General features: G+C 41.1%; 1 protein-coding gene and 1 pseudogene across 1 annotated transcript in view; both read right to left on the bottom strand.

Moving 5' to 3' along the window:
* Positions 1-9,735: 9,735 nt before the first annotated feature.
* LOC142447414 (U2 spliceosomal RNA) lies at positions 9,736-9,909 on the bottom strand (annotated as a pseudogene).
* A 5,010-nt stretch (positions 9,910-14,919) lies between these two features.
* The window catches only part of RAB39A (RAB39A, member RAS oncogene family), a 30,459-nt gene continuing 22,799 nt past the window's right edge, over positions 14,920-22,579 (bottom strand). The window contains exon 2 of the mRNA XM_075546548.1: positions 14,920-20,032. Coding sequence (XP_075402663.1) covers positions 19,606-20,032 — 427 coding nt within the window. The 3' untranslated portion in view covers positions 14,920-19,605. The remainder of the gene's footprint in view (positions 20,033-22,579) is intronic.

The raw sequence follows: 22,579 nt of genomic DNA, 5'->3' as shown, positions 1-22,579 counted from the left end.
GATTGTGATGAGCTGTATGAGACCCCATAAAATGATTAAAAAAACTATAATATTTTCAGCTTTACAAGTTTTAGCAATGACACATCAATATTTTACATCCTTCCCCAGCAATCCCCACTCTTTCCTCTCATATTTTTCTTTTATTTATTAACAGTTTCCAGGCATGTTTCAAAATGCTCAGGATCCATTTTGGTTTTAATCCTTCAGGTGCATCATCATGGTTGCTGACTATCTACAATGTATTGGCGATTTCAGAGAGTATCTCAAAAATTTTAAAATTATAGTTGTTAGATGTCACAGACTTGGTTTTGACTCAAATCGACCCCACGTACACACTCATAGCAGAGGAAACATTGCCTGGTCCTGCACCATCCTCACTCAGCCATGCTATGTTTGTTCAGCTACTGTGGATGTCCTCTTTTCTGTGACCCTGGCTTACAAAGCATTATGTCCCCCAGGAGCTGCTGCCCCAATATTGTGTCCAAAATGTGTGACATGGAGTCTTGTCATGCTCGCTCTTAAGGAACCTTCTGGCTGTTCATCTTCCAAGAAAGGTTTGCTCTTATGTTAGTTCATGGTAGTGTGGGTTAGATTTTATGTTAACTTGTACCTGGATGAAAGTGTGGAGGGGGAGTCCAACCTATCGATCAGGTCACAGCCTGATGATGCCTCTGTGGGGGCATGGCTTTTTTAGAATAGAACCACTGGGACCTTCTCTTTTTCTCTTGCCTTTCAACTTCCAGGAGCTTCCAGGAGCAGCCCCAGATGGCTTTCTGAACTTGGGAGTAGTCCTCAACCTGTCATGTTCCCACCAAACTTGGATCCAGGTGACTGCACCCAGCAGCCTGTGATCTCCCTGCTTCCTGCTCCACCTTCCTGTTCTATTTGCCAATAGCTACATGAGTCTCAAGAGGGCTCTGGACAGCTTTTCCTCCATGGGCTTGAGTTGGACTGGGTTGGGATTTCTTGAGATAAAGGATTTTTTCACACAAAGATGAGTGTCACTGCTTTTGTTTCCTAGACAACAATGGTGCAGTCAATATTCTTCACCAACACCATAAATCAAAGTCACCAAAATCTTCCTTGGTCTTCCTTTTTATTGTCTACTTTGTTGTGTTGTTGTAAATCATTTCACTGGGGGCTCTTACAGCTCATAATATTCCATACATCAGTTGTATCAAGCATATTTGTATATATGTTGCCATCATTTTCAAAACATTTACTTTCTATTTGAACCCTTGGTATCAGTTCCTTTTTCCCTCCCTCCCTCCCCCTCCCCATCCTCATGACCCCTTGATAAATTATAAATGATTTTCTTTTCATAAAATTATTATTTTATATTAAAATATTACATTTTATAACGTTTTAGTTTATTATTAGTTTCATAACTTACACCAAGTGCTGTCTTCCTTCATCCAGGCACCCATCATTGTAATTGGTTCCTCCTTCCTCCCCCCACCTTCTTGGTATCGCTACTCCCACTTCTGTTTCTGAGGTGTTTGTTTATCTGATCTGGATTCTGTGTATCAGGAGCTCTTATCTGTACCAGTGTACATGCTTTGGTCTCATCAGAACTGAAAGGCAGGACTGGGGTCATGATAGTGGGGGATGAGGAAGCCTCGAAGAACCAGAGAAATATTGTGTGTTTCATCAGTGCTATACTGTGCCCTGATTGACTCGTCCCATCCTTGTGACTCTTTTGTAAGGAGATGTTCTATTATCTACATCTATGTAGATGTTCTATTATCTATTATCTGCTCCGACACACCTCAGTTTCAAATATATATATTTGTGTGTGTGTGTGTGTGTGTGTGTGTGTGTATGCTTTGGATCTAGTGTGCTTCTTCCATGTGGGTTTGTTTCTTCTCTGGTAGATGGCTGCTTGTTTAACTTCAAGCCTTTAAGACCCCAGATGCTATATCTTTTGACAGTTGGGCACCATCAACTTTTTTCATGTTTGCTTATGCACACAGAAGAGGGGACACAGGGGAATGGAAGTGGGGGTTAACAAACCCAGGGACAAGGGAACAACAAGTGATCTAAATTAGATGGCAAGGAGTGTATAGGATGCCTGGCAGGGCTTGATCAAGGGCAATGTAACCTAGAGGAATTACTGAAACCCAAATAAAGACTGAACATGATAGTGAGACAAGAGGAAAGTAAAAGGAAATAGAGCAAAGAACTAGGAGGTCTAAATACAGGTATGTACATATGTAAATATATTTATATATAACAATAGGAAAATAGTTCTATGTACATATATTTGTATGTTAAGTATCAAGGCAGCAGACAGATATTGGACCTCTACTCAAGCACTCCCTCAATGCAAGAACACTTTGTTCCAATAACCTGGCATTCTGTGATGCTTACCTTCCCGAAACTATCGCTGAAGACAAAATGGGTGCATAGCAAATGTTGAAGAAAACTGATAGTTCTTGGCTATCAAATATATAGCATCTGGGGTCTTAAAGGCTTGAAGATAAATAAGTGGCCATCTAGCTGAAAAGCAACAAAGTCCACGTGGAAGAAACACCAGCCTGTGTGATCATGAGGTGTCAATGGGATCAGGTGTCAGGCATCAAAAACCCAGAACAAAAAATCCTATCAATGTGAATGAGGGGGAGTGCAGAGTGGAGACCCAAAGCCCATCTGTAGACAATTGAACATCCCCTTACAGAAAGGTCACATGGAAGAGACAAGCCCGTCAGGGTGCAGTGTAGCACTATGAAACATACAACTTTCCTCTAGTTCTTTTTTTCTCTTTTCCTCTAGTTCTTTAATGTTTCCTCCCACCACCCCTCACCCCTATCATGATCCCAATTCTACCTTACAAATCTTGCTAGAACAGAGGATATACACGGGTACAGATAGGAACTGGAAACTCAGGGAATACAGAACAGATAAACCCCTCAGGACCAATAACGAAAGTAGATACCAGGAGGGGAAGGGGAAGATATGGGGAGAAAGGGGAACTGATGGCAAGGATCTACATATAACCCCCTCCCTGGGGGATGGACAACAGAAAAGTGGGTAAAGGGAGACATCAGTCAGTGTAAGACATGACAAAATAATTTATGAATTATTAAGTGTTTGTGAGGGACGGTGAGGAGGGGAAAATGAGGAGCTGATACCAAGGGCTCAAGTATGTGGGATACAGAAAGATTTCTCTCAAGTTGTCACCTTCAAATATATGCCAAATCCAAGAGGCTGCTTGCTACACATGGTAAATGACTGAACACTAGGAGGTCAACAAAAGTAGGTCAGAGGTTATTCTCCTTGAGGGTTATCAGTCATCTAGGTATCCTCAAACTAAGGCCCGCAGGCCACATGTAGCCCACTGAGGACATTGATCCAGTCTGCTGGGTGTTTTTGCCCCATTTGTTTTTTTAGTTCAAAATAAGATAAGTGCAGTGTGCATAGGAATTTGTTCATAGCTTTTTTAATTTAAACTATAGCCTGGCCCTCCAATGGGTCTGAAGGACAGTGAACTGGCCCCCTGTTTAAAAAGTTTGAGGACCCCTGAATTTTCTAGAGCAACCCACTCTACAGAGGGCCCCCTCCCTTCTGATAAGGATAGTGATTATTTCCCCTGAAGGAAGAGCCTGAAGGCAAGCCGGAACCGCTTCAGGATGACTAAGGTTAGGCTACTATATTGAGTATAGAGTCTGCCATCTTGCCACATATGTACCCCTCCCTCCTTTTACTATAGGGTGTACACCCCTAGGTCATCCCCATCCTATTGCTTGTATTGCCTATGTTACAACCTCTTCCTATGACATAGGTAATCTGTAATCAGGAGGCTTGCATGCCCCCAAAATATATAAACTTTGGTGAGAAATAAATTGCAGCTCTCTCCTGCCCTCACTGCCTGCACTGTGCGTGGACCTGGCTGGTGAGGTCATGGCCGTTCAGGAGAGAGCATGCTCCCATGAGATGTGTTTGCCTCCTTCATTTTACCTTCTCTTCTCTCTTATTCCCTATGACTTTACTATAACTTTATATATCACAACTGTACAATTGTGCCTATTGGACCCATGATATAGTTGTGAGGGGCTGGTTTCACCCACACAAGGAGAAAGAAAATGTTTTGAAAATGATAATGGTAACAAATGTGCTTGACACAATGTATGTATGTATTGTGATAAAAGCTGTATGAGTCCCCAATAAAATGATTAAACAAAAGAAATGTAAGGAAGCAAAATTAATTGGTTTAAGCAATCTTCCTTCTTTGTAAACCAAGGTACTTTAGATTTAACCACTGCCCTAATTTTTCCTTCATAATTCTGATAAATAACTCCATTAACAATCTGAGCAACTTGAGAATTCAGGTTGAACCTTCCGAATAAATGTCTTATAGTTCTTTTAGGCAGCAGACCCCAAATACCAGTTAAAGTAATTTCTGGCTTTATTACAACTTTTACTTTTCTTCATAATTTTGATTAATAACTCCAGCATGCATTTGAATGCCTTGAGAACTTTGATTAAAGTTCCCTGATAAAAGCTGCATCACTCTTTCAAGCAGAGGCTCCTGAGCTTGGGTTTTAACAAGCTGCAGGGAATTCTTTAACCTCCTTTTGATAATGTCTGATCTTTCCACAACAAAACATTCTTAAGTTTCTAAAATTTCCCTTTCGGCTACTTCTCTCTGTTTTTGAAAGCAGGGGAGCTTCCTGGTGTTAATAGCCTAGCTTTTGGTTTTAGAGCTAACTTCTTCAAATTCGTTACTGCCTTTAGGCTTTTGGAGGCCGCAGTCCCCCCTGGGACATGGAGGCTCTGGCCTTGAGGTTTGGTGGCCTTAGATACCAAAGCAGTCCCTGCTTCAGTTTTTACCATCCTCATTCGAAGAGACTTTAGTGTGCTTTTCTAGATTTGGATAGCTCACCTTAGACTTCTCACTAGACCAGGGGTTCTCAACCTGTGGGTTGCGACCCCTTGGGGGGGGTGTCAAATGATCCTTTCACAGGGGTCACCAGATTCTTAACAGTAGAAAAATTAGTTATGAAGCAGCAACAAAAATAATTTTATGGTTGGGGTCATCACAAAGAGGAATTGTATTAAGAGGTTGTTAGGCAGCTTAGCCTAGGGAATTGGGAAGTCCATTTACGCATGCCCAGGAGAGCCAGCATGGGAAAGCTGGATTTTCCCGCCCGTGGGCTGGATGGGCGTTACACCTGGAGTAGCCCACCTGGGCCAGGTGATTGCAATTCAGCCAATGGGAGTGACCTGGGGTTGTTCACCACGCCTCCCCCGGGAACCCTTGAAAAGGCAGGGACCAGAAGGGAGAAGGGCTTGTCTGGTCCTCTTTGTGGGAGGAGAGATATCCTTGCGTGACCCTGAGCAGCCTCTGCCAGGCCGCATGGTCAAAGGAATCCTATGGGTACCGCGTAAAACCTGAAGTTTCTTTTAACTCATTAAATTCACTTGGATCACGAGCCCGGCTTCGGCGTGAAATCTTTCTCGTGCGGAGCCAAGGTCGGAGGATGGAATCTAGCCCGGAGAGAGAGACCTTACAAGGTCACTGGCTTGGCTTTAGGGAGGTTGAGAACCACTGCACTAGACTGATAATCCTTCTGCTTCATCCTGCAGAGGTTCAAAACCATCTTAACTTGAACCCACAGAGGCCATGTCTTCATGGGAATATTCTCCCCATTTCTGTATGCTCTGATTAAGTTTACAAGGCCCTACTCTCAGGTCTCCATATCAAAAGTTCCTTCCTCGGGAACCACGGATTATACTTTTTCACTCCCTGTGGAAAACCTTGCATCTTTCTGTTCGTTACTTTTAAGTCCTGTTTTTTTTCAGTAAGTGGAGTTTAACACCATAAGTTTAGTTTTACCTTTCCCCATTGTCCTCTTTATATATATATGCATAATTATTAGCATTACTACTATTAATATTATTTATGTGCTAATAATCCCCCAACCAAATCCTCACTTCAAACAACTTCCGCGATTCACTCCTTGTCCAATGGGGTCACACAACCATTGCATGGGGGGTAATTTCACCTCTGAGACCATCCCTTAGTTCCTATTTCAGGGTGCCATTTTTGGGGTACCAGCTCCCACAATTGAATGGGTCCAAGGGGCATTTGTGTAATTGAGGGGTAAATTAAAGAGAAATCAGACAAGATGAAGCCTGCAAGGCTCACCTGTGCAGCCATGACATCAGGATCCAGGTTCCAGGAGTGAGAGAGGCTGTAACATAATCTTATGAGTTTATGTAATCTCAGACATGCAGGCACATACATAACAGGCAGGGGTTGTACAAGAAGCATACACATAACAGGAGGGGGATGAGCTAGGGGTGTGCACACAATAGGAAGGGGAGGTTCTACAGAGGCATACATGTGACAGGAAGGCACATATGTAACAAGATGGACTGGCTTTAGAGTCAAGATGCAGCCTAACCTTGGCCCTCTAAGCTCTTCTCCAGGAGAACAATTTATGATCCTTATCAGAAGGAAGTGGGCCCTACTTAGGGTGGGACAGACAATAGTGTCTGATTGCCTTAGATTGCAGAAAACCTTCAGGCAGGTAGCTTTAAGCAGTTGACCTTCAAGCATAAATAGTCACAGCCATGTGCTTGCAAGTAGCACCTTACAATTGGTCTTATGTGGGAGATGTTGTGGGGAATAACTTTTACTTAGGAGAAGGTGAGTGGAATGCATCTCCAACCTACAAACGGGAAGGTTCCTTCCAAGGGAATCCCATTTTCACAGACTCCTTAACGTATGAATGTTGAGTTTGCACATGACTCTCTTCCCAGTTGTTTCCCACAGGCAACCCCAATTTCCCCCAATCTATCAAGATGTCCAGTGGTGAGAATTTTGGCTTTAAAATTAAACTATAATCCTTTCTGAAGGCTGAAGTGTTTGCTCTCAATCAACTACTCTAAGTCTCCTTCTGTTTTGAAGAAACAAGGTTGTTTCTTCTCCATAAAACAAATGGAAATAACTTCTAATCTAGAAACTGTGTTGTTGAGTTTAGTCTAGCCTTTCAGATTTTTTGCTTAGCATATACACTGAAACAGTATGATGGCTACGCTAGGTTTCTGGATTGGGTTTACCTTGCTTCTGTTAGATTGGGGAATGGAATGCGAGCTCACCTTGGGCGCATGGAAGAATTATGACCAGTTGAGATGCAAAAATGGCAAAAGGCATTTATTTTTCTAGCTCGAGCTAGGGCTTCCTCCCTCCACTGCCCAGCGCAGTGGGGACCCAGCGTCCAAAGGGGATCAGTCCCGAGTTCTTTGTTCTCCAGGCTTTTATAGGGTTAGGGGGAAAGGGGCAGTCCAGGGTTATTATTCTTTAAATTTATTGGAGAATATTTCTGGTGCGTCTTGTCCGGCAGCGACTGGCCAGTAGGGTCGCGTGTGTCCTCTCGATTGCCGACGGTGGGTGGTCGCCTGTTGGACACTGTGTCCCATTGGTCAGCGTGAGTCAGGCTACATCAGGCGGTGGTTTACGTCTGTTCCAGGAACCTGAAACTGAACCTTAGGCCTTTTCCAAGAAACCGAAACTTAGGCCCACCTCAAACTTTAGTTTTCCACAGCCTCTTCAAGCCGAACCTAGTTGAACTATACCTGTTCCCACACTTCCTTGCTTCACCTACTGAAAGGATTCATATGGCAGAAACACTTTGATAATCCAAGTAAGTTTTTATGGAAGTCTTGAAAAGGTACATGTTATTTCTGGAAAGCATGGCAGACCCAAGGGAAGCCTCATTGCATTCGCAAATGGGCATGAAATGCCACGTGAAAAGAATATAGGGACATATGTGCAGAACTGGAGAATCCCCAGAGGCCAAGAAGAGGTTGTGGGCCCGTGTAGGCCTGGAGCAGGCATGCACTTGCGTTTGCGTGTGCAGGTGCACGTGGGAGAGAGCCCCACCCTCTGTCTGAAGTTGAATAGAAGAGTCCAAGAGGGGCTTGGCCTTTCAGCAGCTGGCTCCTATTCGCCACCACCCAACTGGCTGGGGAAGAAGTGGTTGAGAGTATTGTTGTTCTTATTGGCTGAGTTAGACCCACCTGTATGTTTTGGTCCCCAGTGGAGGCTACTTTTTAGGTTTCACCTGAGCTAGGGGGCTTGGTTTGCACATGCCCAGTTCTGGATTTCCCCATAGGTGTTCAATTAGTGTGCCTGATTTCCCTCCAACCCCTATTTATGTGGCCCTGCCAGGTGATTTCAGCTAGAGCAGGCATTTGGGGGAGACAACCCCACTTTGTCCCTAATCTAGTGATCTAACAAAAGGATACAACCCTAACACACACCTTTCCTTATTTTAAACCAGGTAGTCATTCTATTCAAATGACTGCCTCTTAGACATGTACAGGTTCCATATTAGCACAATTAAGTGTTCTGGAAATTCCGTTCTTCACAATGATATCCATACTGGGACAGTAGAGGGTGAGTGGGTTGGAAAGGGGGAACCAATTACAAGGACCTACATGTGACCTCCTCCCTCGAGGACGGACAACAGAAAAGGGGGTGAAGGGAGACATCAGACAGGGCAAGATATGACAAAATAATAATTTATAAATTATCAAGGGCAAATGAGGGAGAGGGGAGCAGGGAGGGAGCGGGGGGAAAAAAGAGGACTTGATGCAAAGGGCTTAAGTGGAGAGCAAATGCTTTGAAAATGATGAGGGCAATGAATGTATAGATGTGCTTTACACAATTGATGTATGTATGGATTGTGATAAATGTTGTATGAGCCCCTAATAAAATGTTTAAAAAAAGAGAGATAAGAGCTCAGGACACATGGAATCCAGGAACAGGAATGGGAGTAGTGATATGAGGAGGGCAGGAGGAAAGTGGGGAGAGGAGGGGAGGATGGGGGAACTGATCATGATGATTGACACATAACCACACCCCTGCCCCCATGGGGACAAACAACAGAAACCTCACAGAAAGGAGACAGAGCTCAGTGTAAGATATGAAAATAATAATTTATCAAGGGAACACAAGGGGGGAGGGGGAAGAGAAGCTGATATCAAGGGCTCAATAGAAAATAAATGTCCAGGAAATAATGAAGGGAACATATGTACAAAGACACTAGATACAATTGATGTATGGATTGTTCTAAGAGCTGTAGAAGCCCTCAATCAAATGTGTAAAATAAATTGTGGGATACAGAGATTTCTCCCAAGCTGTCCCCCACAAATATGTCAAACCCAAGGTGCTGTAAATGACTGTCCACTAGGAGGTCAACGAAAGTACGTCAGAAGTTATGCTCCTTAAGGGTATCTAGAGCAACCAGACTGCATTGTCTGACTGACCCCAGGAGGGCCCACTCCCTCCTGATATTGTTCCCTTGAAGGAGAGCCCGAAGGCAACCCCAGGACCACTCAAGGATGACTAAGGTCAGGCTAATGTATTGAGTCTAGGGACTGCCCATCTTGTCACAGATGTACCCCTATTCCCTCCATTTACTACTGCATGTACATGCCTAGGTCATCCCCCTCCTATTGCTTGTATTGCCTATGTTACAACCCATTTCTATGATGTAGGTCGTTATCTGTAATCAGGGAGCTTGCATACCCCCAAAGACATATAAACTTTGGTTAGAAATAAAACCTCAAGAGAGCTCTCTGCTACCCTCTCCTCTCCCACTTCCATGTGTACCACCAAGAGGAACTGAAGTGAGCATGCTACCATGAATGTGTCTGACTCCATATTTTGCTCTCTCTCCTATCCCTCTTATTTCTCTATGACCTTACTGTAATCCTGTAAACTTTATATATCTTAACCGCACAGTTGTGCCTACTGAACCTGTGATTAATTGGGGTGGTGGGGTGGCTGGCTACCCGCACAATAAATAAAGAAAATAAACATGAAAAAAAGATTATTTTATGGGGGTCTCTTACAGCTCTTCACTACACTTGATCTTAGCCAAAAGGCCGAGAAGCGACATCTTACAGCTCTGACAACAATCCATACATCAATTGTATCGAGCATATTTGTACATGTTGTCAGCATTATTTTCCAAACATTTACTTTCTATTTGAGAGTATCAGCTCTACTTTTTACCCTCCCCCTCCTCGTGACCTCTTGATAAATTATATTATTATTTTCATATCTTACACCGACCACTGTCTCCCTTCCCCTGTGGTTTCTTCCCCTCTCATCTCCCTACCTTCCCCGCTACCCTCCTGGTATCTCTACTGCCATTCCTCATCGTGCAGGGTTTATCTGACCTGGATTCCGTGTTTCCTGAGCTCTTCTCTACACCTGTGTGCATGCTCAGATTTGTTTATTCTTTTGGCAGCCCCTGGTACTTTAGGCATTCTTTGCCAGCACCAAATTTCAAATGGATCGATTCTTTTACAGTCTTCCTTATTCAAAGTCCAACTTTCCCAGGCCTAAGAGGAGACTGAACATACTTGGCTTGTGTTAGGCACACCCCAGTCCTTCAAGTGACACCCTTCTCTTTAACAAACTGAAGAGCCTGGGCAGCAGATTTGCCCAATGCAATGAGTCCTTTGATTTCTTGACTGCTGCTTCCATGGTTGTGGAGTCTCATTTTTAGCTCATAGATTTGACAATATTTAATGTTGTTTAACTCTATTACTATTCATGTTGATGCACTTATTATCCCAGTTTGGGCCTCTTTAAATTTTCACAGAAGTCTTTTGGACATGTCTCCAGTATGCTTTAAAAATCTCCTTACTTTTTGGAGAAGATGTTCAGGTTCATTCTGTACATTCCCTATTGTAGATCACAAATCAGTCATTTCAACAAAGAACTCTGGCTCTTCTAAATAGGAAATTGTATTTCGAGCCGATAGCCTGGGCACTGGAACCCAGGGGTTGTGGTTGTGTACACTTCGAGCAACATAACAGGACTGAGCAGCACTGCCCTATGGGTTGGTTTGTCTGTCTAGGCTGTGATCTATAGGGGCAAATAACCAGGTCTTTCACACCATAGAGCTGTTGGGAGGTCCAAACCATCAGCTTTCAGGTCGCGATTGGGCACCTTTACCCTTCTGGATGGGCAGCAGACGCTTCTTGCCACTGTGTTAGTCATTACCCTATTTTCAAACTTCAGTAAATGAAAATATATTACTAATTCAATAATGCACAAGTGGGACAGAACAGGAATGGAAATATATTCTGTACAGATACATGTAGAGCTAAGTATAGATGCATAAACCGTAGGCGATGAGGATGGCAATTTAAATGTCTGGAGAAAGAAATAAAGGATATTGAGACAATGGCATTGGGATGTCACTCATAAGAAAAATAAAACTAGATCATGCCATATTAAAAAAAGGTATAGAAAAGTGTAAACCTCTAAGCAAAATATAGAAGAGTATTTTATAATTTGGGCTTAAGGAAGAAATTTCTAATCAAGACATAAATCCTAGAAGACACAGGGGGTGGTGTGGGAAACTAACACATGTCATTTCCACTGATTCTCCGTAACAGCAATGCTGCCTTAAAGTGAACACATGCTTGATCTGTCTCCCAGTAGAAGCAGACATTCTTGTTATCTCCGTCCACGGAGGCACCCATCCCCCTCATTGCTTTCCCCCAATGCAGGTATTGGGTCTCCTCACCTTTGAGCTCTGGGACTTTACTGTGGTTACCACCCACCTTGTGACATACGTAACAACTGAATATGCATGTCTTGCGGCTAGCTACAAATAGCCCGTTTGGGTCGGGTCTGAACTAGGCAGCCCCCGTTTGGACGAAGCTGAAGCAGGTCCGGGCCCTGCACGAGCTTCCCTGCACATCCCGGAGGTCAGCAGCCGCCGGCGCCAGATAAGATCACCAGTGAAACCAGATGCTACTGGCTCGGAGAAAGCAGCCAGGAGTCCACCAGCAATTCTCCTGGTTTCCACGCCCCATATGCTAATTTCCCTAAATTCCTTACTCTCCTTTAAAAAGCCCTCGCCCCGCAGCCGCTGAGCAGGACTTCCCTGATCTGTTGGCCTCCCTCATGGAACCTCGTCCGGGAGCTCCCCCCACCGAATAAAGCAGTTTCTGCTCTCCCTTGTCCTGTCACGTCCGTCTTCCTCCCTGTTCCTTGGTTTCGCCTTTACAGCCCCCAAACAATCGATGCTCTCTCCGCTGGTCCCTGATCCTCCCTCTCCAGCCCTGTCCCCTTTCCGCCGGTCCTCCTTCCCTGCTCCCTCTCCCCTCTCTCCTGCCCTCCCCACCTTCCACATCCCCACATGGACCACCAAGCGGGACTGAGGTGAGCATGCTACTATGAAATGTGTCTGACTCCTTCATTTTATTCTCTCTCCTATCTCTCTTATTCTCTATGACTTTACTATCATCTTTAATACATTATAACTGCACAATTGTGCCTCCGGACCCGTGATTATGTGTTGGAGCTAGCTACCCTGACAGGTGGGGGGAAATGAGAAATTCCTGAAAATTAAAAGTTCTTTACAATGAAAGAGAACAGATAGGTGAAAAGTACAAACAGCAGGTTCCAGGGTTATTTCTAAAATAAAACGCAGAGTATCTGTCCTTCTTATAGACAGTGTTCTTAAACACTGCAAATATTCTCATCATCCAGTTGAAAATTGTAAAAGGTTATAAATGGGCAATTTATTGGAAAAATACAGATGATAAATATATGAGATGCTCAGTTTCAGATGGAAATGGAAATTATAGTCAGATTGTCAGCATGTCATAGTTCTGCCATCACATAGTATTAATACTGATCTGAGGGGGAAGAATCCTCATAAATCCTATGAGGCCATCTTCTTTAGGGAAACTTGGCCATGTGCATGCCTTTTAACCCAATACATTCACTTGTGGACATTCATCACACAAAATTGCTTAGTACGTTTGCCCAAAAATATGCGCACTAAAATGCTCATTTTACTATTGCTTATAGTAGCAAAACATTACAAACACTTGGGATGATTAAGGGACATTTAATGTCTATTGTTGGGAATAATTTGGTGATATTTGACTGTGTATTTGTGTACTCTATGAAGCTGCCAAAATCATAGATCGGCATAAGGGATTTCCAAGACCATATGCAAAAAGCAAGTTACAGAGTAATACAGATTGATCCTATTGATATAGCCCGCTCTCTTTTATTTATGTGTGAAAATGATGAAGGATGCAAATAAAGATATGAAGTGGTTTTCTTTATGAGGAGAATAGAATTAGGGTAGGTCAAAAGAGCCTTTCACTTTATATTTTACATATACCTAATTTGATTTCCCTCCTTCTTTGTAACATGATTAGCCCTGTATTACTGAAGGAAAAATCTTAAATATTAAAATAGTTGCTTTTGGTGATGAGTCTAAGGGTGATTTTCTACTTTTTCTGATTCTCTACATTTCCCAAAGTTTGTACAATGAGGTTGTATTTATAATGAGGACATTTTTGTTAAAAATTATGCTATTATCTTGAAGACATGCTAACTAAAAGAAACAAATCACATATCATATGATTCCATACATATGAAATTCCCAGAATAGTCAAATATGCAACCACAGAAAATAGAATCGTAGTTGCTGAAGTCTGAGGAGAAGGAAATGTGGAGATTGGGAGTTGATAGCTAAAAGTTACAAGTTTTTTTTTGAAGATGACAAAAAATGTTCTCAGACCAACTGGGATGATGTTTACACAACTCTGTGGATCTACTAAAACAACTGACCTATACCTTTTAAACTGGTGAATTCTATAGCATATGAATTACATGTCATTTATAAAATTTTTTTAAAAAAACAAAACAAAATTTATTTTAAAAAACGCTACTGAAAAATCATTGCTTACACAGAAACCAAAATCATTGCTATAGAGTGGACTCCAACTCTTAGTGCGCCTGTAGGACAGAGAACTTCCCCTGAGGGCTGTGGTCCTGCCAGACAGAAGCATATCACCTTGTTCTCTCACAAGGCAGCTGGTAGGTTCAAGCCGCTGACTGTTTGGGTGGCAGTTGAGTGTTTTAAGTACTGCACACCAGGGCTCCCTTATTGTGTATAACTGACTAAAGGGCCCAATTCTTACTACACTATGCATATTTACCATCTGTTCTTTTGATGACTGCTCCCAGTGCTGCTGTCACGACTTGCGAGGGACCCACCTCACTAGAGCACTTCATTGGGTGGGGCGCTGCTCTGGAGCCCCAGCACTCCCCAACACCCTACCGTCCGTCCGCTCCTTCATCCTGCAGGCCAATGCTGAAGCACCCTTCTCCCACTGCCAGACCGGTTCACAGAGCCAGGCCATTCCGAGTGAACTAGCGAGATAAGCCACTATCACCAATTAGTTTCAGACAAACTCTGGAGATTAAGGCTGGCTTCTTGACAATTCAGCACTGTAAGAAAAATAAAACTGAAAATGAGCATTAAAAGTAGCATTTATCAAGTGCTTATTCTGTGCCTGGTACCGCTGCCCACGTTTTACATGTGTAACTGATTACATGCATGTACAGAATGAGAGTCTTTAACAGTTCAACTAGAAATGTACTGAGCTCTTACTAACTGCTCCAGAAAAGTCACAAATTCTAAAACATCTGTTACAGCATAGTACATGGCCACAATCTGAACTCAAAAACCTCTTAAAGTTGAAAATTTCTCTTGGAAACTCATTTAGCAGCCAAAAATCTGACCTAAACTGCCAAGTAATTTATTAATTTTATCATTTTGGGTGTGGCTATGTATGCATACATTTTGCAGCATGAATATTAACGTTTGATTACATGGTTCTGCCCAAGACTCCACCAGGATATTATGTAATACATAAGGACTTGCGGACCTTTTCCTTACACATACACACACCTGCACCACATTGCAGTTAAATCATTACTTCTGTTTGAAAGCCACACTAAAGATGAACATGTAACAATTCTGTGACAATCATAACTCATTCTCATTCTTTTTATTGAGATTTTAAAATCAATTAACACTAATAATAGACTTCAAAAAGTTTATACCATATTTCTTTCATTGGTTGTCATTCTCGGGGAAACAAAGGCACAAGATGATGATAGCAAAACATAATTATTTCTTTATGGAATGTATAAATTTAAACCCAGTATGTGGGGCTTACATTTAATGGTATTAATTCAACATAATAACCATCAATTGATATGCAGTGAATATCACAAAAATAAAAAATGTTTTAGGCACTGTTTAAAAGAAGACAAAAGTTTCACCAAGATTAACAAAAAGGAAGACTTTAAAATATATATATCTTTAAAAAATTCCTTTAATTTATTATCTAGCATGATTATGCATAGTAAGTGAACTGGATTGTGTAGTGATTGATAACGATTGTCACAGTTAATCACTTGTGTCTTACTGCATCAGTTTTTAAAATTATAGAAGTACTAGGTTATAAAGCAGTTGAGTCAATTGATGAGAATAGTTAGTTGGTTAGCTATTTTAAGATCAAGCGAGTTTGGTGAAAACATTGGGAATTAAAGATTCTGAAGCAGAGGTGTCAATTTTGGGCTGTGGAATTTCCAAAAGCTCAATCCGGACTGGAAATGTATTCCACTATTTTAAAATAGAAAGGGCTTAATTTTAAAGCCTTTTTTATAAAAGCCTTTGTAGACTTTTTTCTCCCTTAAAAATGACGTGTCATTTGTACTTCCAAACTAACTATCTGCAGGCACTGTTAATCGGTTTGCTTATGAAATGAGTCTTTAGTATTGAGTCATTTTCACTCCAACTCCGGTGAACACTGATTTATGGTGCCTCTCTATTAGGTAGACCTAAGGAAACTGCCCAAATATTACTCCTACAGTGCACTCTCTGAAGTCAGTACAAGTTTCATACTTAATTGAATACGGGCAGTGTGAAATCTGACAAAAGGAACCTCAAAAAGATTTTAATCCATATATTTAATTTTTATATGATGTCAAGTCCAGTTAAAAAACTTTGGTCTGTAGAATTTTCTAAGTAATAGAAAAGACCGCCTTGGTAGCCACAAAATATTGACAAATCAGTCAGGGGTGCTAGAAGCTTTTGGAAACCTAAAGTACACGCTCAAGAAATCATGTTTGCTACTATCATGTACGTATACATACTTCAAGACGGCATTTGAAAGCACTCTGATGTAGTCATTTTGGCTTAGCTTATCATTTAATGAATCATCACATCACTCTATGGACTTAAAGGGTTAAGCAGCTGCAACCAACCAACCAACCAACCGCCATCAAGTCAATTTTGATTGAGAGTCACCCTACAGGGCAGAGTAGAACCAACCCCAAGGGCTTCTAAGGTTGTAAGCCCAGTCCCTAATCCACTACACTGCCAGGTTTCCCTTTTATGTGATTTCTGCCTGGGATCCATTTATGGCAGTTCTTAATTTCTCTTCTACCACAGTTAGTTAAAATATTCAGTAATTTGGTACATATTCATTAGTTTAAAATTTTAAGCAACATTAAATTTAAATAATTTCAATATAAGTACAGCTGATTTCTAAGAGACTTAAGTCAAATTGTTTGACCCGAAGAAAAGATTTTTACTATTCGGACATTATACTTATCCATATTCTGTGTACTAAATGTGTAGGAAAACAGATCGGCTATTACATATCCATATACACATGGATCAAATATCTGGCTGCGGCTTTTCAGGCGTGTTGGCAGTTTTGTGTACGAACTCAGATCTTGGTAGCCATTGTTCATGTTACTATTGTTTACCTCCAATAGCTCCTCCCCAACATCAAAATGATCTAGTTTAATTTTAGTATTTTGTGCATTCAGTTACATCACATTTTCCTTTTATTCTCTCTAAACACACACACACACACACACACGGTAATAGAAAAACTTTTTGTGGCTCCTCCTTCCCCTTTGTTCCTTCTAGTTCTTTAATTCTATTCTGTCTTAGATCATGTGGTTTTCATTTGGTAAACTAGTTTTATCCCAACATGAATATTATAAATGTTGTCCACTCCAGGTTCAATCTCATTTTGTATCTTAGCAGCTAAACGTTAGCACACTTTAAACAACTGTTAGATATCCAGGATTTGAGTTTATGCCATTTGGGGTGAAGGTGAATGGTTTGAAAATAAGATATACTACATTGTAACAGTAAAATCAGATAATCCGGTGCTTTGGGGCCAGGTGGGTTCTCATACCATCAATGACAGTTTTAACTCATGTTAGTAAAATCAATCTGAATATGTCAAGAGAATGCTGCCATTATAAATATTCAAAAATTTTATAATGCTATAATTTACATTCTTTTCACCATAACACTATTAAAATTTCTAGAGGAACCTAGAAAATACATAAGGATTTAAAATATGATTAAATATCCACTTCAAAGATGCCTAAAAACACATTTCAAGCTATCAAGGAAAATGAGCATTACTGACATTTTTGGACACAAATGTCAGAAAGTACGGGATCGGACAGTTTCGTTTGCTTGGGCATAGAGTTGCTATGGGTCGGAACCATCTCAACGGCACCTTAACAACAGCAACAAGGTCAGAGACATGCTAACAAAATGAGAATGGAAGCAATTTTGTAGATACTTCTGTTTCAGGAAGGAATTGTCCACTTGGCTTGATTATTAAGTAAAATACCCAATCTACTAGTAGATGACAGGCCCAGATAAAAGTTAAGCTGCAAGAATGGGAATTGGTTGACAATTTATAAAACAAAATGTCCTCGTAGGTTGTTAACCAGAAGATACTATTTATTAAAAACTTTCTAAAAATAGTCTACTAACCCAGCACTTTAATGATTTCAATCCCTTTTGAACAAGACTTTTGATTGGCTTACCTCTCCAGGGGGATTTCCTCCCAAGCATTTCCACTGTGGAGGACAGTGGTTCAGATTAAAAGGGCAGAGGGTAGGGCATCTAAACCAAGGATTTCCCTTGATCCATGAAAACCCGTACCTTTTCCTGCTCCCTCTGTACTGGGAGGGAGGGAAGAATTGCTAAGAAATTTCTCATGCATGCGAGGTGACAACTTCACATCTTCATAATGTTTCCTCTGTTTACAAAACTTTTTCCTCATGATTCACTTAATTCTCAAAATCATCCCCACAACACCATCATGGGGTATTGACTTCATATGCCATGGATGAGAAAAGCTGCTGTCTGGACTGGTTAGCTGATTTACTCATGGTCAAACATTGGCACAGTAAAGGCAAGCTTAGAACGCAGGCTTTCTAATGTCTAGTTAAATGTTCTTTTCAACTAGTCTGCTTTGGTTTTTAAACAAATGAGGTAACTGCAGTTTAGCAGTAAAGCTCTCACGTTTCCAAGAAGACAGCTTTCATGCCGTCTCCCTCTTCATGATTAGACCTGGCATACAGAGTAGAGTAGAAATGTACATTACAAAACAGTTGACATCATGCTCAAAATGCCCCTTCCAGGAAAGGAGTTTAAATTGGTAAATTAAAAATTAGGGCGCTTAGAAGTTATTGAAATTCTTGATTCATTACTCCATCTTCACTTTCACACGTGAGATTATAAAATACAATTTGAGTACTAAATATATAAAACAATTTAGTCAATTTTCCTTGCCCAGAAAACTCCTTTCTATAGTTTTCCTCTACTGGAAATAAGATAATTTAGAAATATATTCTCCCCCTCCCTGGGGGACGGACAACAGAAAAGTGGGTGAAGGGGGATGTCAGACTGTGTAAGACATGGAAAAATAATAATTTATAAATTATCAAGGATTCATGAGGGAGGGAGGGCAGAGAGAGGGGACAAAATGGGGAGCTGATACCAAGGGCTCAGGTAGAAAGAAAATGTTTTGAGAAGGATGAGGGCAACAAATGCACAAATGTGCTTGACACCATGGATTGTGATAAGAGTGGTACAAGCCCCCAAGAAAATGATTTTAAAAAGAAATATGTTCTATTTACCTATATTGATCATTTTGACACTGGTTCAAGGTAAATTGCATTTAATTTCTTTGAATTTGCCAGCATATTAGTGAACTTGTTTCCTCTAAGGCAGGACAGTATACTAAAATATGAAAACATTTGCTGATAAATGGGTGCTTGTTTGTATTTTTACATGTATTTGCAGTGAAATATTTTGGTTAGATTCTCAGACACATTTATAAGCTATAAAATGTTCAGGAGCAATAAATCAGAGAAGAAAAATTAGTATAAAATGTATTCCCTTATGTTCAGACAAAATTAAAGAAAATGGTTAAAAAATCTGGTTCCTTATGTAGTAAACTACCATTTTAGTTCTGGTCGACACCTCTGAGAATTCCTTGTAAGTGAACAGTGTACTTTGATATCCATTTTACTGTTTAAAATTAACTAACTCCAGAGAATATACTTAACAGTTTTAAAATGAGACCACACAAACACACCACTTCAGACTGTCAAGATGAAGGAGAAAGATGGACATTCTCGGACACTAAGGCCAGCCATGTGATAACAAGGTGAAAACAGAGGTAATTATGCAGATACTTGAGTTTCTAAAAAAAAAAAAAAAGGCTTCTTTGCCTGCTAACATCCAATCTCATAGTTTAACACATAAGCATAGTGTTCTGAATTTAAGACGTTACACAATAGTGTTAATATGGGCGGTGAGTCAGGTAAACGACATTCTCAAATGCTTGCATTGCGGCACTCTGCTTTTAATATTGGTATTTATCTTGAACGACACCCGGTCTGCTCGTCTTAGGTCTTTGGCGTGGCTGACGTCAACAGAAGCACTCTTTCCTGGGCTTTACTGCTTCCTCAGAAGAATGCACGGTATTCGGAACAAAACCGCTTTTGACCCCTTCCCAGCCATCCTGAATACAAATCTCCCCCTTTTTAAGAAGTTCATAGATGTCTCTTGTCAAGATAGTGAAAGATTCTTCAACGTTTGTGGCGTCTTTTGCTGAGGTTTCGATATATCTCATCCCACAATCTGCGGACAGTTTTTCAGCTTCTTCCCTCGAAACTTGACGGTGTGAAGCTAAATCACACTTGTGTCCAACTAGCAGAAACACAATCCGAAATGGCTGTACATGCATTTTTGCTTCTTCGAGCCAATCTCTCACATGTTCAAAGGATCGTCGGTTAGTGATGTCAAACACTAAGAATCCACCAACTGAGTTGCGGTAGTAAGACCGAGTTATTGACCTGAAAAATAAACAGACAAAGGTTGTAAAAGGATGACTTGGTGCCTCCTCTCCTCAAGCACATGCAGCACTGTCATAAAACTTAGAACCACTTACGGTGATTTAACCGGAATTTATAAATCAAGGATGAACGGCCTTAAGTGAACAAAGCACTAAAACAGCAGTTACTTTTAAATAGAGAAACAAGCACTTATCTGGCATTCCGTCTCAAGTGATCTTATGATTACATATTTTTGTTCTTAAAAACCTGGTAACCGTAACTCATGAATCACGGTGGCTGAGATTTTTCATAAAGATGGTGTGAGTGCCACGGTTGCACAGTGTGCTAGATCTGCTCTTGAGAATCCTTCCCTGTGGGATAGAGAGATTGCATGGTCCAGCAATCCCTCCACCTGGTTTATATCCTAAAGAAGTCAGAGCCACAGCACAGACAGGTATACGCAAACCCTTGTTCATGACAGCACTATTCACAACAGCAAGAAGATGGAAAAGAGCTAACGGCCCACTGGTGGAAGAATGGAGAAACTGAGATATGCACACAACAGAACACTAAGCAATGTTAAAGAGTCACAATAAATCCGGGAAATACGTCACCACATGATGAACCTGGAGAACATTAAGCTCAGGGAAATTAGCCAATCACAAAAGGACAGTGTATGATACCACTATTATAAAAAGTCAAGAAAAAAATTTCGCACTAAAAGAAGCATAATTTGAAGATGAACAGGGATAGTGTGGTCGTTACATAATCTCATGTCAACTTGAGGGTATTAAGAGTGAAGGGGTGGAGTTTAGCCTGTCAATCAGGTCGCAGCTTGATTGGAGGGCAAAGGAGATAAATGGCACCCTAGAGGCTAGCCACTCCCTCTCTCTGCTTCATCTTCCTGTTTACATGTCACGCGGAGCCGTGCTGAGACTTGAGAGAGCCCTCTGCCACCACTGGATCCACAGGACTTTGCATCCATTGGCTTGTGATCTTCCTGTATTTTGTGTCATTGCATATACTGCGTGGCTGTGAATAGGAATAGGAATGGGCTAGTATCAGCCTTACTTAATATCAGACTTATGGTCTTGATCTGGACTGGGCTGGGATGTTTTCTTAAACTACAATTCACTCTTTGATTATAAAGCTCTTTGTTCTATGTATATGCATGTCTCTGGATTTGTTTCTTTAGTCAACCCAGTCTAACACAGATGGGAAATAAGAGGCGGATGGAAAGTCACAAGCTCGAGTGTAAACAGGTGCTATCCTTGGTGAAGGGGAAGACAATATACAACCAGGATGAGTCTGATAAAAAGTGAAGGAAGGACGAGACGTTGGAGGTTTGTGAGCTAAAGACAACAGAAGCAAATACTGTCATACACACAATCTTCTGTCGGTGGTGATGTAGAAGTAAATGCTCAAGATAGACATGCAGGCACAGTAAGTGAGGGAGTGTGTGTGTGTTATATATATATATATATATATATATATATATATATATATATATATATATATATATATAGAGAGAGAGAGAGAGAGAGAGAGAGAGAGAGAGAGAGAGAGAGAAACTTAACAGAGGATATTTGTATGTTTATTTATCTTGGCTGCAAATGTATCCCTGAATGTGATAGCGCATATAGGAAGAAGTTATGAAACTCAGATAAAACCATTCTCCTTGAAAGAATGAGTTGTTGGGTCTGGGAGGTGGAGATTAGGACTATAGGCTCAGGTGACACCAAAGTCCATTGGCAAACTGAGGAGTCAACGAAATCCACATGGAAGAAGCACACCAGCCTGTGTGATCCAAAGATGACAATAACAAAATCCAAATATCATGAAGGAAAAAGCTTCAGAGCTTAAATTGTGAACAACCAATTTGCAGAGGGTGGTGGAGGACAGTGGGAGCCCAAAGCCCATCTGCAGAGCATCTAGTCAGACTAAGCTTATATCAAGAAAACTATTTGAAAACAAACAAACATCCAACAGAAACCAAACGACCTAGGGTTGCCATGGGTTAAGGAGAAAGAGTGTTTGCTTAGGGTAAGGTGACCAGATTGTAACATTGGTCAAGCGGGACACCATTGATAAAACTCATATCCTGGCTAAATAGCCACATGGCAGCCGAAAGCCGTATACCCTAGCTTGTCGTGCATTCTTTCCAAAAATCGGGACTCTTTTAAAACACCTCGGGACGTGGGAAAAATTGTTAAAAATCGGACCGTCCCACCAAAAGCGGGGCGTCTGATCACCTTAGCTTAGGGGCATTGAGTGTATTTTCATGTTGGCAGAACAAGTTGGAGAAGGCTATCGATAACAGTTGTACATCACAAGAGTACCATCAATGGCACTGAATTATACAAGTAGAAGTTGAATGCGAGAATGTTTTGTTGTGTCTATTTTTATGACACTTGAAAAAATAGTTACATGAACAACAAGGAGTACAAGAAAGAAGAAAATCTTCTAAAATGGATTATGGTAATGATATGATTGAACTGAACTGTAAAATATGTGGATGAAGTACCAGTAAAATTTTAAAAAGCAGTCTATTGGAACAACATAATTCAC

The sequence above is a fragment of the Tenrec ecaudatus genome, chromosome 4 (genome assembly GCF_050624435.1).
Source record: "Tenrec ecaudatus isolate mTenEca1 chromosome 4, mTenEca1.hap1, whole genome shotgun sequence".
In the NCBI taxonomy this organism is placed as follows: domain Eukaryota; kingdom Metazoa; phylum Chordata; class Mammalia; order Afrosoricida; family Tenrecidae; genus Tenrec; species Tenrec ecaudatus.
The sequence above is the reverse complement of the archived record's forward strand: the minus strand, read 5'-3'. Positions and strand labels throughout refer to the sequence as shown.